General features: G+C 36.4%; 4 protein-coding genes across 4 annotated transcripts in view; 2 read left to right on the plus strand and 2 right to left on the minus strand.

Moving 5' to 3' along the window:
* The first annotated feature begins 871 nt into the window (after positions 1 to 871).
* Positions 872 to 2,421, plus strand: Gem2 (Gemin 2). Its single transcript, XM_076379675.1, has 5 exons — positions 872 to 1,112; positions 1,176 to 1,260; positions 1,494 to 1,652; positions 1,725 to 2,009; positions 2,285 to 2,421. Exons 1-5 carry the CDS (start codon positions 1,006 to 1,008, stop codon positions 2,375 to 2,377), a joined length of 729 nt encoding a protein of 242 aa, XP_076235790.1. The 5' UTR covers positions 872 to 1,005; the 3' UTR covers positions 2,378 to 2,421.
* LOC143180143 (ubiquitin-like protein 4A) lies at positions 2,090 to 3,896 on the minus strand. Its single transcript, XM_076379676.1, has 3 exons — positions 3,534 to 3,896; positions 2,991 to 3,096; positions 2,090 to 2,887 (listed from the first exon to the last, which is right to left on the minus strand). Exons 1-3 carry the CDS (start codon positions 3,579 to 3,581, stop codon positions 2,589 to 2,591), a joined length of 453 nt encoding a protein of 150 aa, XP_076235791.1. The 5' UTR covers positions 3,582 to 3,896; the 3' UTR covers positions 2,090 to 2,588.
* Positions 3,897 to 3,919: 23 nt separating this feature from the next.
* LOC143180140 (ribonuclease H2 subunit A) lies at positions 3,920 to 6,107 on the plus strand. The gene is made up of 2 exons (XM_076379673.1): positions 3,920 to 4,293; positions 4,561 to 6,107. The coding sequence occupies exons 1-2, from the start codon at positions 4,135 to 4,137 to the stop codon at positions 5,404 to 5,406; spliced, it is 1,005 nt and encodes a 334-aa protein (XP_076235788.1). The 5' UTR covers positions 3,920 to 4,134; the 3' UTR covers positions 5,407 to 6,107.
* LOC143180139 (uncharacterized) overlaps positions 5,486 to 18,278 on the minus strand; it is a 116,280-nt gene continuing 103,487 nt past the window's right edge. The window contains exons 4-8 of the mRNA XM_076379672.1: positions 12,523 to 12,728; positions 10,451 to 10,586; positions 9,641 to 9,780; positions 8,177 to 8,444; positions 5,486 to 6,675 (exon numbers count right to left, since the gene is read on the minus strand). Coding sequence (XP_076235787.1) covers positions 6,608 to 6,675; positions 8,177 to 8,444; positions 9,641 to 9,780; positions 10,451 to 10,586; positions 12,523 to 12,728 — 818 coding nt within the window. The 3' untranslated portion in view covers positions 5,486 to 6,607. The remainder of the gene's footprint in view (positions 6,676 to 8,176; positions 8,445 to 9,640; positions 9,781 to 10,450; positions 10,587 to 12,522; positions 12,729 to 18,278) is intronic.

Here is an 18,278-nt window from a genome sequence, read left to right on the forward strand (position 1 = left end):
AAGTTTATTCGAAATTCCCTATATCTAGTTCTAACAGATTCAATACAAATCTCTATAAATACTTTGTCGATGCAACGTATTTTTTTAGTCATTCGCAATTTGAATTACACGAAGTTATAAAAATTATTCATTTACTGTAAAAGAAGCATTTTTAAAATTTGATTAAAATACTAATAGTAAAATGCTATAGGCACCTTGCAGTGAATAATTATTTAATTTAATTGCGAATTAAAATTAGGGGGACAGAAATCTCTGATTGTGGTTCACAAATTAATTTACAACGATTTCAATGAACGAAACTGTTAAGTTATTGTTACAAAATAAAAAATAAAAAAAAGTTATTCACATCTAGATCTAAATAGCCAATGATTCACTAAAGTTGTCAAAACGATTGTTTAAGAATAAAGAGGAAATGGTGGTACTTTACATTATTTGATAATCATGAAAATAATAAACTCCAGATTTATAAGAATTTTAATTGGAATATTGGAAAAGTTATATAAATAAACTATATAGTTCCAAGGTGGGATCGTGAGATGAATTAGAAGCTCAAATACTTTCGTAATGATAAATAGACAATTATATTGTCCCATTAAATAATAATAAAGTAATAATATTATATGAAATTGCCATACTTATATTTTATTACCGAAAATATATCAATGAATTTTATACAGAAAGACTAACACACAAAAAGATAAAATTTAATTACTACATATATACTTACATTGAAGTATTCATGAGCATTATTCAAAAATATATAGGGTAAAGGAATAAATTAAAAGACTAAAATTATATCTATACATAGGTTACATATGTATAATTTATGATATCTATATTATCTTGACATATAAACCTGACTATTGTTTGTATTGAAATGAACTCAGAGCACTGAAAATGATTAACATAACCTATTTATAAAAACGAAACTATTCAGAATATTATAAGATAAACAATATAGAACAAATTATTTATTGTGTTAACAAATTTGGTGTTTAAGACAAAATGACAGACTGCTTAAGAGAACCTGTTTTTGAAGTTGGTGAAATTGATGAAAATATTAACCTTTCTTTGCCACCTACTTCTGGGGAGGAATATATTAAAAGAGTAGTGTAAGTAAATGCGTTGACAATTATTACTGTTAGGCACAATAATTTTACATTGTTCTATTACAGTATAGAAGCACAGCAATGTGCCAATGTTGTTGTAGCTGATGTCAATCGAAAATGTTTTAAGAAACCAACAATTGATGTCCAACCTGTAAGTTTACATATATCTTCAAACTGTTAATTCTATACTCATGAATGAAAAAATGAAAGTATAAAATATTCCTACGATGTTTAATAGAACTTTGACAAGTGCATTCTATTATTCTAAATAATAAAAGCAATACATATTATATACATTAGACGTATGATTAATGGAATGCACTAATAAAGTTTGACCAAACATTTTAGGAACATCTTACATAATAATGATGCAAACATGCCAAGTTATCAGGATGTATGGAAGCACCACCATGGCTAGGACCTACTCTTGACTGGCAAATGTGTCAAGTATCAGATTTCTCCAATATCAGATTATACATAAGTCAATTGAAAAATGAAATTCAGACAGCAAAGCGTAAATGGAAACCTCCATCAATCAATTTGGTACGTATCAAAATATTCTTTTACTGTAAAGTGAGAAAATGTTATTTAACTAACAACTTTTTAACTTGTCAGCCACAGATAGATGATGAAAAAGGCTGGATTAAATTTTGTTCAGGTCAGGAAGAAGAAACCAAGATTGCTCCAACATTGAACATCATATTTTGTTTGAATCAACCGCTAGTAGAACAAATACTAGAATACTTAGTAGAATACATACAAACACAAAAGAAGATAGAATATGCTTTGGGTCAATGGATTTATGCATTGTTGGTTGTTTTAGAGATGCCTTTAAATCCAGATGCATGTTCCTGCTTACGCATTTTAGCTAGAACATGTTCAGTCATCCGTGCAAATTTGGTAATACGTTATACACATATTATGAATATTGCAAATAAAAGTTTAATTTACTACTACAGCTGGAAAAAAATTGTATAGTCTTCACTTTTTAACAAATCAATTTTATTGCATAAGTATGTATTAAACTTGCTGTTGACATAATCAAAGAATTTCAGAAAATAGTCTATAAGGATAAATAAAATTATGATTAAATTCAGGATATACAAAAATCGTTAGCGCAATTTATCCTACAAAATTTCTTAGCTAAATGTTAATTTTGCATATTTCCTTTTCAGAAAGAACTGGAAGTACACGAAACAGGGGCACTGAATTTATTTATATGTCTAGTTGCAAGATACTTCCGACAGCTGGACTTAGCTGATCCTTAAAAGCCTGTTTTCTAAGGAGTAATAACAATTGTATACTTGTTTTAATAAAATTGAGCTTTTGATATATTCATTCTCTTTCTGCATGCCTTCCCTTTATGTCAGTTTTTAAAGTATACTATTGGTTATGGGGGTATATAACGAGGCAACATTTCAATTAAATAAAAATGTATTACAATAATCAAATAAGCAAAATTGGAAAATTGAAGTACTCTTAAGCTATATTCTCTTGGTCCTGGAGCAGTGCAGTTGCTAATCGTTCTAGGTCATCGTAACTAAGATTATTCACTTTGTTTTTTAGGTCTTTTATAACCTCATTTACTATAGATTCTGTTTCAGATTCTGTATAATAATGCCTCAGAACTCTAGAGATCTCATCTCGTAGGAGATGTGTGCCTGATTTGCAATGTGAAGACTTTCCTTTGCTAGATCCTTCCTCTGCCTTTTTAATCACCAACAGATGTAACCTACTTCCATCCTTGATTCCTGGATAGAAACTCAAAGGATTTTCATCTGAAACATGATATTTATATCAAAACAATTTTAAATAGAATATAGCTCCACCATTTTTATATGAACAAATCCATGCATTCCCCATGCATAATTTAACTCTTACCAGCTAGTGTTTTGCCCGTAAGTATCAGTTTCTGTTGTGGAACATCTACCCCCAAGAGATCACTGACTTTGTGCTTCAACTGTAAGACTGTGTCAGAGGGCATAATCTATAGACGAAACAAGATCAAACATAAAAATTCATAGTACCATCAAATAGTGACATGCAAAGCTTGAGTCTTTGAAACTTTAACGCTAAGTCCTTAAAGCTTTTAAGATTAACGTAAAGGAGTTAACAATAATTCAATATTCAAGAAAAATTGATTAGAACTTTGAACTTCGAACTTGAACTCAAGCTTACAAAAATCAGAACTGGAAGCTTATTTTAACAATACTACCATCAACTATTTCAGATTCCATGTTCAAAATAAGAGCACATCCGAAATATGAAAAATTCGAAACGACGATTGCGTTAGGATCGTACAAAAGAAGTTTCGAGAATCATCGTTGACGGCACGCGAGTAAAATGAAATGAGGCACGCAATCTCCGCCAGTTAAATTCAAAGGAGAGAAAAAAAGAGAACAGCCGTGGGTGCTTTGTACTCACGTCAACAACGCATTCGCTTCCTCGCAGCTTCTTCACGATCACTTTCATGTTGCGACGTGCTCAAAGGAGCAATTTGCAGGTCAACACGAGAATGTGAAAATCAGATTCCTCGCGAGAACGGTAACTTAAACGATACCGATAAGAATTCGAGCATTTTACTGTGAGGTTATGTTATATTTTGCAACGACACACAGATATCAGTATACCACGGCGTCATCAACTATTTCTACCGAGGACACGCGTATACATGCACACAGGTAGTCAGGAATCCTTGGCTTGTAATATAGAGGTCGATACCAGACGTTGTCTTATCGATACACAGGCGCCATCGAAATCTCTTTCTTCACTGTTCTTTATTCCACTCTTAAATCAGTCGTTTGATATCGCGGGAAATTTTTAATGTCTGCGAATCGGTAACATGTCGTCGACAGTGCTTTCACGATTTAAACAAAACGATGCTCACTTCTGAAAAGAAACTGAACACCCAGTTTCGATACGACCTATCGATATGCACGTCTCCAGTTTTGGCGGCTAGTCTGAATGTTGACGTTTGTTTTAAGGTTAGGTTTCGTTGTTCTTGAGTACGAGAAAATACGTAAAGATGGAAAATGAAGCGAATATTGTTCATGACGTTCAGGAAATTAAGTTAGGGGATAATTGTGTTAATTTGAAAGAAGACGTTCGAATTACCTGTAGAGAAGACTTGACTTCGTATTTTGAAGCCTGGGATCATAGCATAAATAAAGTACATTTATCAAAGGTATATGGAAAACAAGTGTTATTTTGTTTGTTGTAGTCTCGAAATTTTGTTTTCTTATTTGTCATTTACTTCGTAAAAGAATAATACATAATATTTATACCCTATAACATCTGAAGATAAAATATATTTATTATTTATAAATTAACATCATTTAATTGCAAGCCATTGATTTTCATAATAGTACGCTTTAAAGTAATTTTGTAAATTAATAAAATATTTTAATATTGCATCTTATCAAAGGTTTAAATAATTTAAAATTCCATCTAGGTACCACAAATATGCATAGATGAGCCATGCCAACTTGGTATTGACGAGGCTGGACGAGGACCAGTTTTGGGACCCATGGTTTATGGAATTTCTTATGCTCCGTTATCTGAAAAACAGCTTTTGAAGGACATAGGCTGTGCAGACTCAAAAAGCTTGACAGAACAGAAAAGAGATGCAATTTTCGATCAGATTTGCGAGCATGAAAAGAAGATTGGTTGGGCTATAGATGTGATATCGCCTAATATAATTTCAAACAGTATGTATCATCGCAGTAAAACAAGTTTGAATGAAGTGTCTATGAATTCGGCAATTGAGTTGGCTAAAAAGGTTATCGAGGCTGGTGCACAGATCACAGAAATTTATGTAGATACTGTGGGCAAGCCAGAGAAGTACCAGGCTAAGCTGGAGCAAATATTTCCTGGTTTGAAGATAGTGGTCGCGAAGAAAGCTGACTCTACATATCCAATCGTCAGCGCAGCCAGTATCTGTGCTAAAGTATCTCGCGATCACGCGATTCGAGCTTGGCAGTTTCGCGAGGGTACGATCACAACAGAATACGGAAGTGGATATCCGAATGACCCAGAGACGAAAAAGTGGCTGTCGGAGAATGTAGACCCTGTCTTCGGTCTTCCACGCATCGTTCGATTCAGCTGGTCCACTGCTGAAAAGATTCTGGAGTCGCAAGCATTGACCGTCGAATGGGAAGAAGTAGAGGATGAAGTGAATCCTGGAGAACAAAAGATTTCCAGCTTCTTTGCCCGATCACCTCCGAAGACTTGCCAGTCCCAGAAAAAGCGGCATGCATTCTTCGCCGAAAGATGCCTGTTTAATACCTCGGCGTTATGATATTTTTATAGTTTACATTTTACACAGAGAAACTGAAATCTCCACAAATGATATATTTTCTGAAGAATATAGACACTCGTCTCACCTCCGTCGCTTTATTATCAGAACGTTAAGTTAAAGATAAAAGTCTGATCGATTTATGTACATATGTACAGAGTGCTCTTATAGTTATACCGTACACAAAGAATGGCAGTACACGATGATGTCTCTACACACCCTACGCCTCGTTTGTAATTAACAATTAGGAATGTTATAGCGCGAAATGTTCTTTGGTAAACACACTTTCCACTCACACGCACGCGCACGACTCACAATAAATCTAAGTTAACATATCTTTGCAGCTGATTAATAGCGACTAGATTGATAAAAGCTACGATGAAAGGAAATGTTCTTTCTCGCTGGACTGAATCCTTTCTTTCATGGTTGGATGATAGAAACACTCTTGTACAATTAGATATAAATATGTTAGGCATTCGCTTTCGGTCATACAGTCACCCACATAATAATTACCCATTCACGCGTATCTGAGATTTTCTTAATTATAAAAGATGAAGGAGAGGAAAAGAATGTATGCAGAGTGAAAGTAGCGCATTCCCGAATGCCTGGAGATGTTTCGATGATAATAGATTTATACATTTCAGCTGTTTTTAAACTCTGTCCACTGAATTGTATCAACGATTGAATAAAAACTTTGAAACAACCATGATATCAATCATTTTCTGATAAGTTTATCCATAAATTTGTGTGCTTGTCTTTTTCCAGAACTTAGATTTAAAAGATTACTGAAATAATAGGTTTGGTCTTTTAAACATTCCCAGCAAGAAATTATCGTCCTTTTGAAGGATTTCAATATTATTTAAGCTGCCAGAAATTCAATAAGCAGGGTATACCTTGCAATAAAACAGGCTCCATGTAGTGCTAAAAAATATTGGATATTAAAAGCGCACCCAAGTTTATGGATAAACCCAATAATTAAGAATTTACATGCCCCTCCACCTCTAACGCTCTAACATACTGACATAATGTACTCTGTTAAGTATATTCTCCCGTCTACGTCTTCGCTAACTCCACTAACTGCGATTATAAAAAATAGAAACAACATGGTTAATTTAGTACACAGTGATCTCCACGCGACGCCCAATTTGGAAGTCAGAAAAGGATGAGCACGAAGAATAGAACATCCACGGTGTATCCCCTTTTCTTATCGCAGAATCAATAGACTCGTGATCACTGGCAAGATGCAGGGCGCCAACGTGCTGCTTCCGCTTCCTGGAATCGAGGAATCATCTCTTCAATAATTTTAGTCGACGAGGAAAGGCGAGGGAGAGAGAGAAAGTTGGACGAGAAGAGGAAATTCGAGGGAAAAATCAGGACATATCGCGGCTCAAATCCGATCGATATTGCCGAGGGAATTGCATCAGCAACTGCACGGTTTGCCTGGCATTTGTTGGCTATGCAACGTAAGTCAGCAGGCTGTCGAAAAACGAACAACGACGATGCGTGTCAGCGTCACTATCTGCTTCTGACGCGTCGTCAGAGTTTTTCCAACGATATTTCGCTGATTCCACCTGGACGGGTAGTTTTTTCTTGGCATCGTCCTCGATGATTAATCTTTCGGGGTTCAGGGGTTATTCAAACGAAGAACAAGAAAAAGAGGTCTGCAAGGAAGATAAGTGGAAAGGGCTCCAAGGAGAATGAGAAAATTTTATAGACCGTGATTTATAATTACAGGCAAACCGAGCGAGAACGATAGGAGATTGTATAATATTTTTAGTTCTACTTTATTTTGCAACATTGGGCTCCGAAATTGTTGGTTTTGAGCACCTACTGATGAGCAATTTACCACATACTGAGCAGGAGATTCGCAGAAATAATTAGCTACACTTGTGCTCTTTTATTTTTATCCCAGATTTTAAGTTATTTTGTTTTAGGCAATTAATTCTGTTAGCTTGTGATTTAATTGGACAAAAAATATTACTTCTGCTGTTTACTACTCCCTGCTCGATCAGTCTGCAATTCTGAACAATCCTGAACAGTATAATTTATGCTACGGAAGCGATTCTTCGTTTAAAGGAAACTCGAAAGATTGTTTCTGTACTAACAAGGAAAGCAGTAGAACTTTAGATTTTAATGAAACTTTGTGTGAATGTAGAGTACGATAAAGTATGCAAAAAATAATTCCATTTTTCTCGAAAAAATACCCCAAAGTAGTGAAATCAAACCATAAAAATAGAGACTTTTTGCTTTCTGATAATAACTTTGTAACAATATGAGACTGGAACAGAACTTCAAAAAACTGTTCCATTTTATATGGGCTATTGCTCTAGGAAGTTCTTAGCAAAGTACATAGTGCTTTGAAACATGGAAAAATATATGTAAGTTTATACTTTTATACTTGCCACTGTCGAACACACTTTTTCTTACATTTTAGATGTTTTGTCAGGAGAATGTCATTATCGTACAGAAACCAAATAACACTATTTTATCATCACAAAGTAATTTCTGAACTGTAGTCAGGAAGATAATGTTAAGGACAAATTTCTGAGCGTATTTCTAGTGAAAAAAAAATGAATTCTCATCTGTGTATGTACTTTATCAAGCTCTAGATTCCCACAAGGCTTTGTTACAATCTGAATCTTTCGGTTCGTGTATTTTTTTCGTAAGCTTACGTGCCTCTACCTTCTGTGATATTTATCCACGTCACAAAGAATCTTTCCGCATCGAGAGCCGCGAATTATCCTCCTTTTCTCTGCTTTATACCTTTACTTACCTCCTAAGATATGTTCCGCGTGCGTGTGGCCTTGCGCCCTTGTCTCCCTGCTCTCCATTACAGGCATCTTGAGAGGCCTTTCACCCTCTATGCTGAGCTCGTTCGATTTCCAATATACGGTCGCTATCGTAGCCAGGCATTTGATCTTCAAGTCTCCCCTCTTGAAGTGCTTCGTACGCAGACGGAACTCCAGACCGAGTACGGCCGTCTCCAGACCCTCGCGATCCACCTCGGTGATGTGAGGCCCCCTCAAGTATTGCGTGTCGACCTGATAGGCAACCAAAAAGTGTTGCTTCTCACGTAGGGTGCACACGCCGCGTGTCTAGAACGCTATCCTCTATTTTTTACAGCGACGCGGGGGACAGATTTGCAATTCGACGTGGACGAGCGAGGCGTTGCGGGTAAGTTACGACACTTTGACCCTTTTCGACTGTACCCAGGAGGACCTGGGGTTAAAAGGCTGACGAAGGATGCGTGCATGGGAAACGTTAACTTATTGTTACCCACTCTGCCTGGGTCGTTCCTCGACTAGAGACACTTACGCTGTGTTTAAAATTGATGAGTTCAGGTCATGGAAACAGCCAAGTAACTTCCTTAGTGAAAATAAAGTATGCCCTACGCGATGAGGTTTGCTTCGAGACATGTCTTGGGACTAGCGATGGGACCAGACTACTTCGAATCATTTTGGCTCTTATTCGATCTTCGAAGTAGCATAGAAATTCGAAATGATTCCAAGTGGTCTCAAACTTATCACTTGTCTAGAGATATATCGCGAGGTAAGTTTCATTGTGTAGGGGATGCTGAAGGCATTAGCTTCATTCAATTGCAGAAAAGTATTATTAAGCTTATTTATGAGCATGTTTTTTATAGTGGTTCAGTCTTGGAACACTTTTCATATGTAGTATGTACATGCATATTAATTTGTGAACAATTTGTTTAGAATATTGTTGATGACTCTGTGCTGTATAAATTTAAAGAATTGAGTTTCAGTTAAACCAAACTGACAAAAATAGAGAATAAAGAAAAACACAAAGGCTTATGAAATTATTAGTTATTAAATAATGAACAGTAGATGAAGACTGCTTAATTATTTTTGCGAGGACTGTAATATTATAAAAAAATATACCTTTTTTGCTTAAAGTTTATTATACAAAAATGTTTGTTTTGATCTCGTTATCACCCATAAAACCTTTTTATTCCCTATTTAGTATTTTAAAATATTAATACAGGAGCAGGTGAGTGTCATTTTAAAACTTCTTTTTTTATTTCAATTAACTCGCCTCTCTCGTTCACGTGCATTTAAATGTATTGTTCGCGGGCACAGATAGCGGTGTTGATCAAAAGGAAGAGTTTAATTATAGGAAATGGGTAGGAGAAACGTGACTCGTTTTTCCCACGGAATTTCATGGCTGTGACAAGTTTAAATGTCACCATGAACTGGCTCGTTCTACGTAAGTCACTTACAGGGTCTCCGTTGATGAACCAGCTGAGCATGGCAGCTGGCTTCGACTTCGCCGAAGTGCAATTGAACCGAACCACGTCACCGACCTGATAACGATGCCTCCCTGGCCGCCCAGTGATAACGGGACCGTCTTCCGGTAGAGCTGAAAATTTTCACGATTTTTGCAACATCATATCGATTACACAATCGTTTCAGGCAAGAGAAATGTAAGACTCGTTTATCGACGAGGGAAATATTAAAAAAGTTACTAAGTTTTGATTGGGAAAGTACGATTACAAAATGTCAGAACCTTTTACTTTTTGTATAACATTCTTTGAGGTCAATAACTTGTCATATTTTCCTATTTTTAATGTGATTCGATTTTTTAAATTTATTTATGGGAGAATTCTGTGAATTATTTCATTATTTGATTTCTAATTAAAAAACTTTTCATATCATTTGATGCTTAAATAAGCGTCTCTTAAAATAATCTCTCAAATAATTTCTTATTTTATCGCTATAGGGGAGTTTTAGTATTGAACTTTTGTCTCACTTGCGCTCAAAAAGTCACCAGTTATTTTACTTTAAACAGTCAATTTAAAAACGACTCTCTCCATCCAATCACAAAACTAAGTCCACTTCTCTAACTTATTTTTCAACCAGAAATATTTAACTAATTCAACTATTATTCTTTATTTCTTCCCTCGAGTAATTTTGACTCGACCCTTCGAAAAGCTTCGCGATAAGGTATCAGCCAGCGTTCCGCTCGCTTAAAGTACGAGTTCCAGTCGAAGGGGCAAGATCGACTGCAACCATTTGTACACTTTTCTTACCTACTACCAGCATGTCAGAGTGGTCGGACACCGTTTGGAAGGACGGCGCTTCAGCCGACACCTCGCATCTGTATCTCCCCGTGCTCATTAGGTTCACGGAGTAGAGGACAACTGATCTCTCGGTCGAATTGTGAATCTGGAAAAAGAGCAGATCTCTCAGAAGCGTCCTGGTCAATTAACCCCGCGCAATTAACCCACCGACCGACGTTCCCCGAATCCAGTTGCCTACCAACTATTGCATCAACTAGCTACCACTCGCGGGAATTCGGGGAACTGCTTACGTCTCGATGGGGGTGAGATCAATCGAGTTGGCTGGCTTCATATTACGCTCAGAATTTCTCTGTTATCGGTAATACGTAATCATGTATGCAGAGATTTCGTGGTTTTTGTACATCGCGTTTCAAGTTTGTGGATTCAGCTAACCGCACGCTAGCAGCGCGTGTCTGTGGCCGATTTAGAATTTAGAGCGATGCCCGCTTAGTGGTCGCGATTCTTGCTTACTTAGAATTTGTTGGGTTATTTTCATCAGTTCTTGAAACTGGATTCGTAGAATGAATGGTAGTTTAAATCAGCGTTGACCAAGCTTCAGCTCATTTTTTTCTACGTTATTAGAGGCATTAAGAGATGCGATAAACTGTTAACCCTTTGCAGACCTACGTCCAGTGTGACTGGGTAGCGTAACTGTGGATATAATTACCGCAAAGGGTTAAGCTTTAGGGACTGCAAAGAGGTTTAAGATTTGTGGACCGCAAAGAGAAAATAAGTATGTGAGACATTTTACTGATTTTAATATTATTTTGCTGTATTTCGCTAGTTCACACGTTTTTTAATTTCAGATTCCGAAATATTTAGTGACTACTGAAACTGTATCTTTCTAAATAGTGGTCGCGATAAGGTCCTGGGCCAGATTATTAACGAGGAGGACTCTGAGTGTAAGGCACATTCTTTAATTAATTTTTGTAAATTTGTAAGATTTGTTAAAGACACTACGCCACAGAATGAGATTGACACATTGCTATGTGTCATTTTTATGTGAAAATTCAAATAGTTAATTAAAAATTTGACAATTCAACAGGTATCTAAAAATTAAAAAACTTGAAAATTTCGAAATTTTCAACTTACACATTTAAAGAATTTTCCTTTCAAGCTGGCACCACTTTATATCAATACGGTTCTCTTAACAAACTTCAAAAGCATGAAGAATCGCTCGCACACCACTAATGATCAGTCTTCAACCACAGACGAGAACCAAAAGCATGACAAATGCCAGACTTTCATCAAACTAGAAATCCAGGGTGTCAATAAAACCTGTGGATAAACCGCCACGGAAGAAACTGGATGAGAAATTTCTGTGCGTATAGTCGACGAATTACAGAGTCTAAACTGTTCGCTATGTCTTCATTTTACATATTGTCCTTCGTTTATGCCTTTGGTACGGTAAGAGGGTCATCGATGCACGAGCCTTTTAGAAAGATATTTCTTATTCACTAAAAGTTCATTACTTCATAGTAACTACAGTTAGAAGCAGCTGAGCTTTACTTCAGAAGCCATCATGAGACAATAGTAACTATAGAAGACGTCCCTACTCACCACTATCACTCACTCGTGATACTAGACAACGCATCTAATTTTGCTCTCTGATCAATAGAATCAGATCCCGACCCAACTGCTTCCAACAGTAACCGCTGTGTGCTACTAGTATTCAATCAAAAGTCCCCTGAGTTACATTGCCTCTAATGTCTTCCAAGGGACTTCTCATGGAACAGAAACGCCACCTTCCTCGACGACAGGAAATATACCATATACGATTACAGAGCCCCTGATCGCTCAAATGGAATCTTCAACAATGTCGGAACACCGTTCCTCGCATGACATCGATGACCCACGTGGACACAGAGCTTCTTCCTATACTTCCCGCACTTTCACAGAAGAAAACGATGCTTCCCCCAGCGGAAGCGAGCCAAGTCGGTTGGTAAAAATGAAAAGTCAATGCGCTTGAAATAGCAACCGGCTGGCAGAGAGCGTCGCATCGGTAGGGGAGACGAGAAAAATCGATAGAAAGTAATTCTTACGTTCGCCGTGACACCTGGCAGCTGAAAGACGAGCACTGGAGGCCTGTCTTGCGGCACGTAGCGGTAGAACTCGTTCCCGTCTTTGTACCATTTCACCGAGTACAGTGTCTCCCCGTCCAGGTTGAAGTTGCACTCGAGCCTGATGTTCTGACCGCGAACCACGTGCTGGGGGACCACCAGCTCCAGCATCCTCAGGGCGTTCGTGTCTGGAACAAACGGAGCAATTAACGGTCGCGCGACGAGGAAGGGAAGCCGATCCGAAAATTTTAAGCTGTTCCGCTTAAAAGGGGAGGGGAGGACAGGGTGAACTTAAAAGTTCACCAAGTTTCGAAGTGGGACGGATGTCGAGCAATCGGAGCGTGACAGCGATAATCGAGACGGTCAATGAATCGTTCGACAGAGGCGAATACGAAGCCATTCTCACGCGTGTTTGCTCACCGTTTCCAGCAATGAAGGAACAATTCCATCGAATTGCCTTTTAACCTTTCAGTGATCCAATGTAACGTTGCTGCGCACTTTTCCACGGCTTCGTTTTCCACGCGAATGGTTGGCGCTAACTTGTACACGCGACGAGGTCGTTTACGAAGGAAGGAGTCTTACGAAATGTGAGGCCTTTATGCGATCTCGAGAGGATTGCTGGATGAGATCTTATTTTTCTTATTTCTTTATTTTTTTGTGGATGGATTGGGGACTGGATTGTATGGTTCTGTTTGGCAGGCACTTATAAAGGATAACTTGGAGGGATAACTTTCGATTTTTGTGACACTTGGCAGGTTTGTAGGGCAGACGAAAATATTTCATATTAAAAGAGTGAAAATTGACCCCAATGTTGGGGGAAACCATATTTCGTCTAATATTTCTGAAGCCATTCGATGTAAAAATAAACTTTAAATTAGTCGATTATATATTTTTGAAAGTTGAATCCATTTGTGTAAACAGTTTTTGGAAATATCTAATCGGTTAAAAAATATTCTTGAAATTATTTGTTCCAGGACAGTTGAACATGAAAAATTATGAACGTAATTATTTTCTTTACAATGTAAAGATTTAAAATTCCAAAATATTCATATTTTGCGTTTTGGCCTATATCTAATATCCATGTATGAATTTCTGAAAAACTCGATCAACATTTTACCCTGAAAATAGTCAAGAATATATATTGCAACTATTCACTGTGGTTTCACAACACGTTAATAGTGAAGAATTTGTAGGGTGCAAGAACAGACATATCTGAAGCTAATTTATGTATAAATGTTAAAGATGATAGATGTAGTGATGATTTTATAGCGAGTGAATATTGTATTATGTAGAATATCTGCATAATTAAGATGAAATATTAAATGTTAAAAGAGAGAGATAGACTTCCAATGGACTATTAAGTAAAGTTAGAAAATTTCCTCAACTAAATCAAAATATGGACTCTTTTCTGATTGTCATTACATTCATAAGAATATTATTATTACTAAAATATATAATGCGTTTAACATTATTTGATAATTAATAATATACAGATACTTATGTGAAGCCGATTATCATAGTTTCTACATCATTAACCAGTAAGGTCTTACTATTTCCAAGCGTTACCCAAATCCATGTATTTCTAAGTTAGTGTGTGTTGGTTGCTCATTACTAGACACTCAAACCTTGCATCGTTAGAGCATTATAATTGAAAAATACATTTAATTAATTAAAGAATATTTTTCATTGTTCTTTATTGTACAAATTAGCCAAAAATGACACCAACCGTAGTTACTTATTTAAAATATTCGCATCATGAAACAAGATTCAATCCTCCAATTATACAACACAAATATTAATAGCTAAGATATCAAGAATTCTAAACGTATTGATAAACGCACGAAATGGATGTACCTATAAATGAAAAAGAATGATTATTATTTATTTGATAAGATATTTCACCTGTGACACAAAACAAAGTACTTAGTATTTAATAAAATTTATTAATAGTTTCCTAACTTTTTTCACATATCTCATATTTATTCAGTAATAAATAGACTGCTCATTTTTATGCATTTATAGGAAATGTCAGTATGCAAAAAACTACAGTGTTCATATAATATACAAAAACATACAGATCATCGAAACCTACATACACTTCATAATATTTAGAGGATGAAATAAATTCGTAATTAGATTCCACTTATCTACTTGCGTAAATAAAACTAAAAACTCACATACACATCCGTCCCTCACTAAAAACTTCCTTCCCCCAATTTTCCTCGACGAAATTCGACGATTACCTTCCTCCACCCGAGCCTCGCGAAATCAGAGGGCGACGTCGAGACAGGAACTAACGAGAAAGGCCAATGCACGGGAAAAAAGATGGCAACGAGGGATCGGGGATCATATGGGCCGTGTTCTGGACAACGAGAACAAAAAAATAGGCAAGAAAGAAGTGGCACTTCTCGAAGATAAGGGAGTGGAACGAAGCGGGCCGCAATCTCTGGCCCGGAAAAGCCGCGAGGGAGAAGAAAAAGTCTTGTTCCTCCGATTGTCGTGGCCCGCGTGTGATTCACAGCTGCAAAAACCGATCCAATTATTCCGCGAGCGCCCGGGGCGGGCCGCTTTTATCGGCGTGGTTCCGCTTCTGCTGCTTCGACCGATGCACCCGCCGTCCCAGCTGCATCTGTACACCGTCGAGGGGGAATTTTTCACTCCCGCCCCCGCCGCGAGTCGCGCGGAATCGCGGCTTTGTTTCCACGGCTGATGCGTGACACGACTTTTCTGTTCGCTGTCCCCGTTCCCTTTTCGGTGGCAGGACGGATAATTGAAGAGAAGGGAAGAATTTCACGAGCGTTTTCGAATTGTTGCGACCTTCCGCCCGTGGGATTGATGAGGACGAGCTTCTACATGGTTTTGGATAGTGGATCCGCGATACGAAGAATCGGAGAACACTTTGCTTCGGCGACTTGACTAATCGTAGATTTAGGGGAAGAAGAAACTAGGGATGTCGAGTAATCGGGACTTTTTAATAATCTGTTTTTCGATTATTTTTACTTTCCTGTTGTTATTATAATATACGTAACTAGACTGCGAATTTCTATGCATTTGTGAAAATTTGAAACGTATAGGGAAATACAGAATTCAAACAATACTGAAAAATATAAAAAATTCGAAATGTAGAATGTAAATTATAATATTTGAAAGGTGAAGCAAATTTTTATTTTGGTTTCAGTTCTTTAACTGTGTTTGAGAAAATGTGAAGTTGCATAAAATCTGCAGTGTAATGATAATTATTATTATTATAACGTAATAACAGAGAGAAAGTATTGCTTTGGGTTAAATTTTAACCCCCAGGTTTTTTGCATTTCACAACAGTTTGAGGTTCCTGAGCCCAAAAAAGTGAAAAAATCAATGACTAAATTCTGTAGCTATGAATGTGTATGTTTATGTGTATATATGTATGTAATCATGTTGACGTCTATTGTGCTGTATATCTCTGGGCTGGGTTACCCGAATTTCACGAAATTTGGCGTGGTGGTTTGTGTATATCATACTAGACAACTGGTTAACCAGTTAAACAATGCTTTTTTTGAGTCAAAGAACAGTACAACATAATCCTTCTGGCTCAATTCATTGCAATATTTCTATCAATAATACGAATAATTTAAACAAATCGATTATAATATGCAAAAATAAGTAAAAGTATTTTTTCTGATTATAATCAAATGGCAGGTCCTGGATTATTGAATAATGATAAATTTAGTCAAACAACCGATTAATTGTTATCGAATATAACCAGTGTGACATCCCTACAAGAAACATGTAGGTTCAGTCGTAAGTTATTAAAGAATTAGAGTTAAGGCCTTAGTTGAGATCTAGAATATGGAATTTAGACAGGGCATTAAAAGAATTTTTTCACTTAAAAATAACTGTTCAAAAAGACACAAGCCCATAAGAAAGTATCGAAGTCGGACATTTTAAATTTTAGGTCATTTTGCTTTACAAGAACGGATTAAACAATACATTTTTGTTTGCACTGAATGCTAGCTATTGTATTTTTAATGTAAGTATCGAAATAATCAGTCGATTGTTTTAAAATTTTCCATGACGTGTTGTTTTCATACAGATCTTTATGCAAGCTTCGCGTATCGTTTAAATATATGCAGAGATTGTTAAATACATGATATTATTCCACAGCAGCTTGAAATTTTTTGCCCTGGGGTTATTTTAAGGAACATTGTACCTTCATATTTGTATACATAGAAATGAAAGCACTGCAACTGGAAACGTTGGTTTCTCTAATGAGAAACATATTGGGAAAAAGCTAAGTTTCCTAAAATTGAGAATGAAACAAAATTTTGATCCTGTTTTCCATAAACATGGAACCTTTCACTGTTCATAATTTGTTTTAAAAATATATTGACGTAAAACTGACGCATCAAGTTTACTTACGCTATTAATAACAAAAGGATGTTACAAATCGATAGGGAATAATGACAACGCGTGCAGGTAAGTTAAAGTTTCGTTGTCAGAACTCTCGAAGTCTCTGAGCTACTTGTTCAAACAAAGATAATGAAACGTAGACAATGCAACGTACGAAGCGAGTGGAGACAGCGCTTAAGTGGAAGAGAAGCTGTGGAAAGAAAATGGAGCAGAGCAGAACCCGAGAGAATAAGGCAAAGTTTAATAAAAGCATAGTGTGTTCTTTATTCACATATTTTTCCTAAGAGTAATATAATCACTTAAACAAAAGGTATGTGACACCAGGAAATGAACCACTCTATCGTGGTTTTTATTTACTTGAAAATACTTGTACAAGAATTGCTATCATCACAACAAATTTTTACATTTTGATCTTATGTCATTTATTGATTATAAAATAAAAACTTTCTAGTATATAAATAAGTAAAATTACGATAAATCCCCTGTACCACTTAAAGATAAAACCACTGCATCTGTAATCTCACTACCTTTTTCTACTCTATTCATCATTGTTGTTTAATGGTTAACTGAGTCACTTTCTCATCACGAACGTCTTCATTTAAAAATTTAAAATCATAAATTAATTCACTTCGTTCAAAACAAATGTCGTATACGATCTCATATTATGTTTTCCTTTTCTCCTACATTTAAGGTAAATATTCCAATATGTGAACGCTTAAAGCTGGGTCTACACTACATGCTATATAACAAAGTTACATAACTTTGTAGGATAACAAAAAAGAGACATGTGTGTAACTTCTCTCTTTTGTACTTTCTAAAAAGTTATGTAACTCTGCTGTATAACATGTAGTGTAGACGTAAATTATGAGGTTCCAGTAACGAAGGACACTATTTTAAGACACTGGTCTTTATTTTTAATGAAGTATACTTGACACATTAGAATTTAAGCCTGAAATCGAATAAAATTAACGTTAGTGTTCAAGTATCGGAACATGGTCAACTACTGAGACATTTACCTTACATCAGTATTGAATTTTTACTACCGATAAATTCCTTTCATCTAGCAAAGAAATTTTCAGTCACATTCAGTTAACACAAACTTCCTCGGTCAAATAATCGTCTTTATAATTATTCCAATAGAATTACATGGGCAAGATCAGTGGTGAAGGTTCGAAGGTGGATGGGAACTCGATCGAACTACTCTATCATCCCCTGATGTTCTTCCAGTCGAAAAGTATTTAAAACCCCCAAGGATGTTTCTCGAGCAAATATTTTCTCCATCGGGCCGGAAGTCGCTTGTTACCTTGCACCAGGGTCGCTTTGGATCGACAAAGGGTTGCTTTTCGTCG

This window comes from Calliopsis andreniformis, chromosome 6 (genome assembly GCF_051401765.1).
Source record: "Calliopsis andreniformis isolate RMS-2024a chromosome 6, iyCalAndr_principal, whole genome shotgun sequence".
Taxonomy (NCBI): domain Eukaryota; kingdom Metazoa; phylum Arthropoda; class Insecta; order Hymenoptera; family Andrenidae; genus Calliopsis; species Calliopsis andreniformis.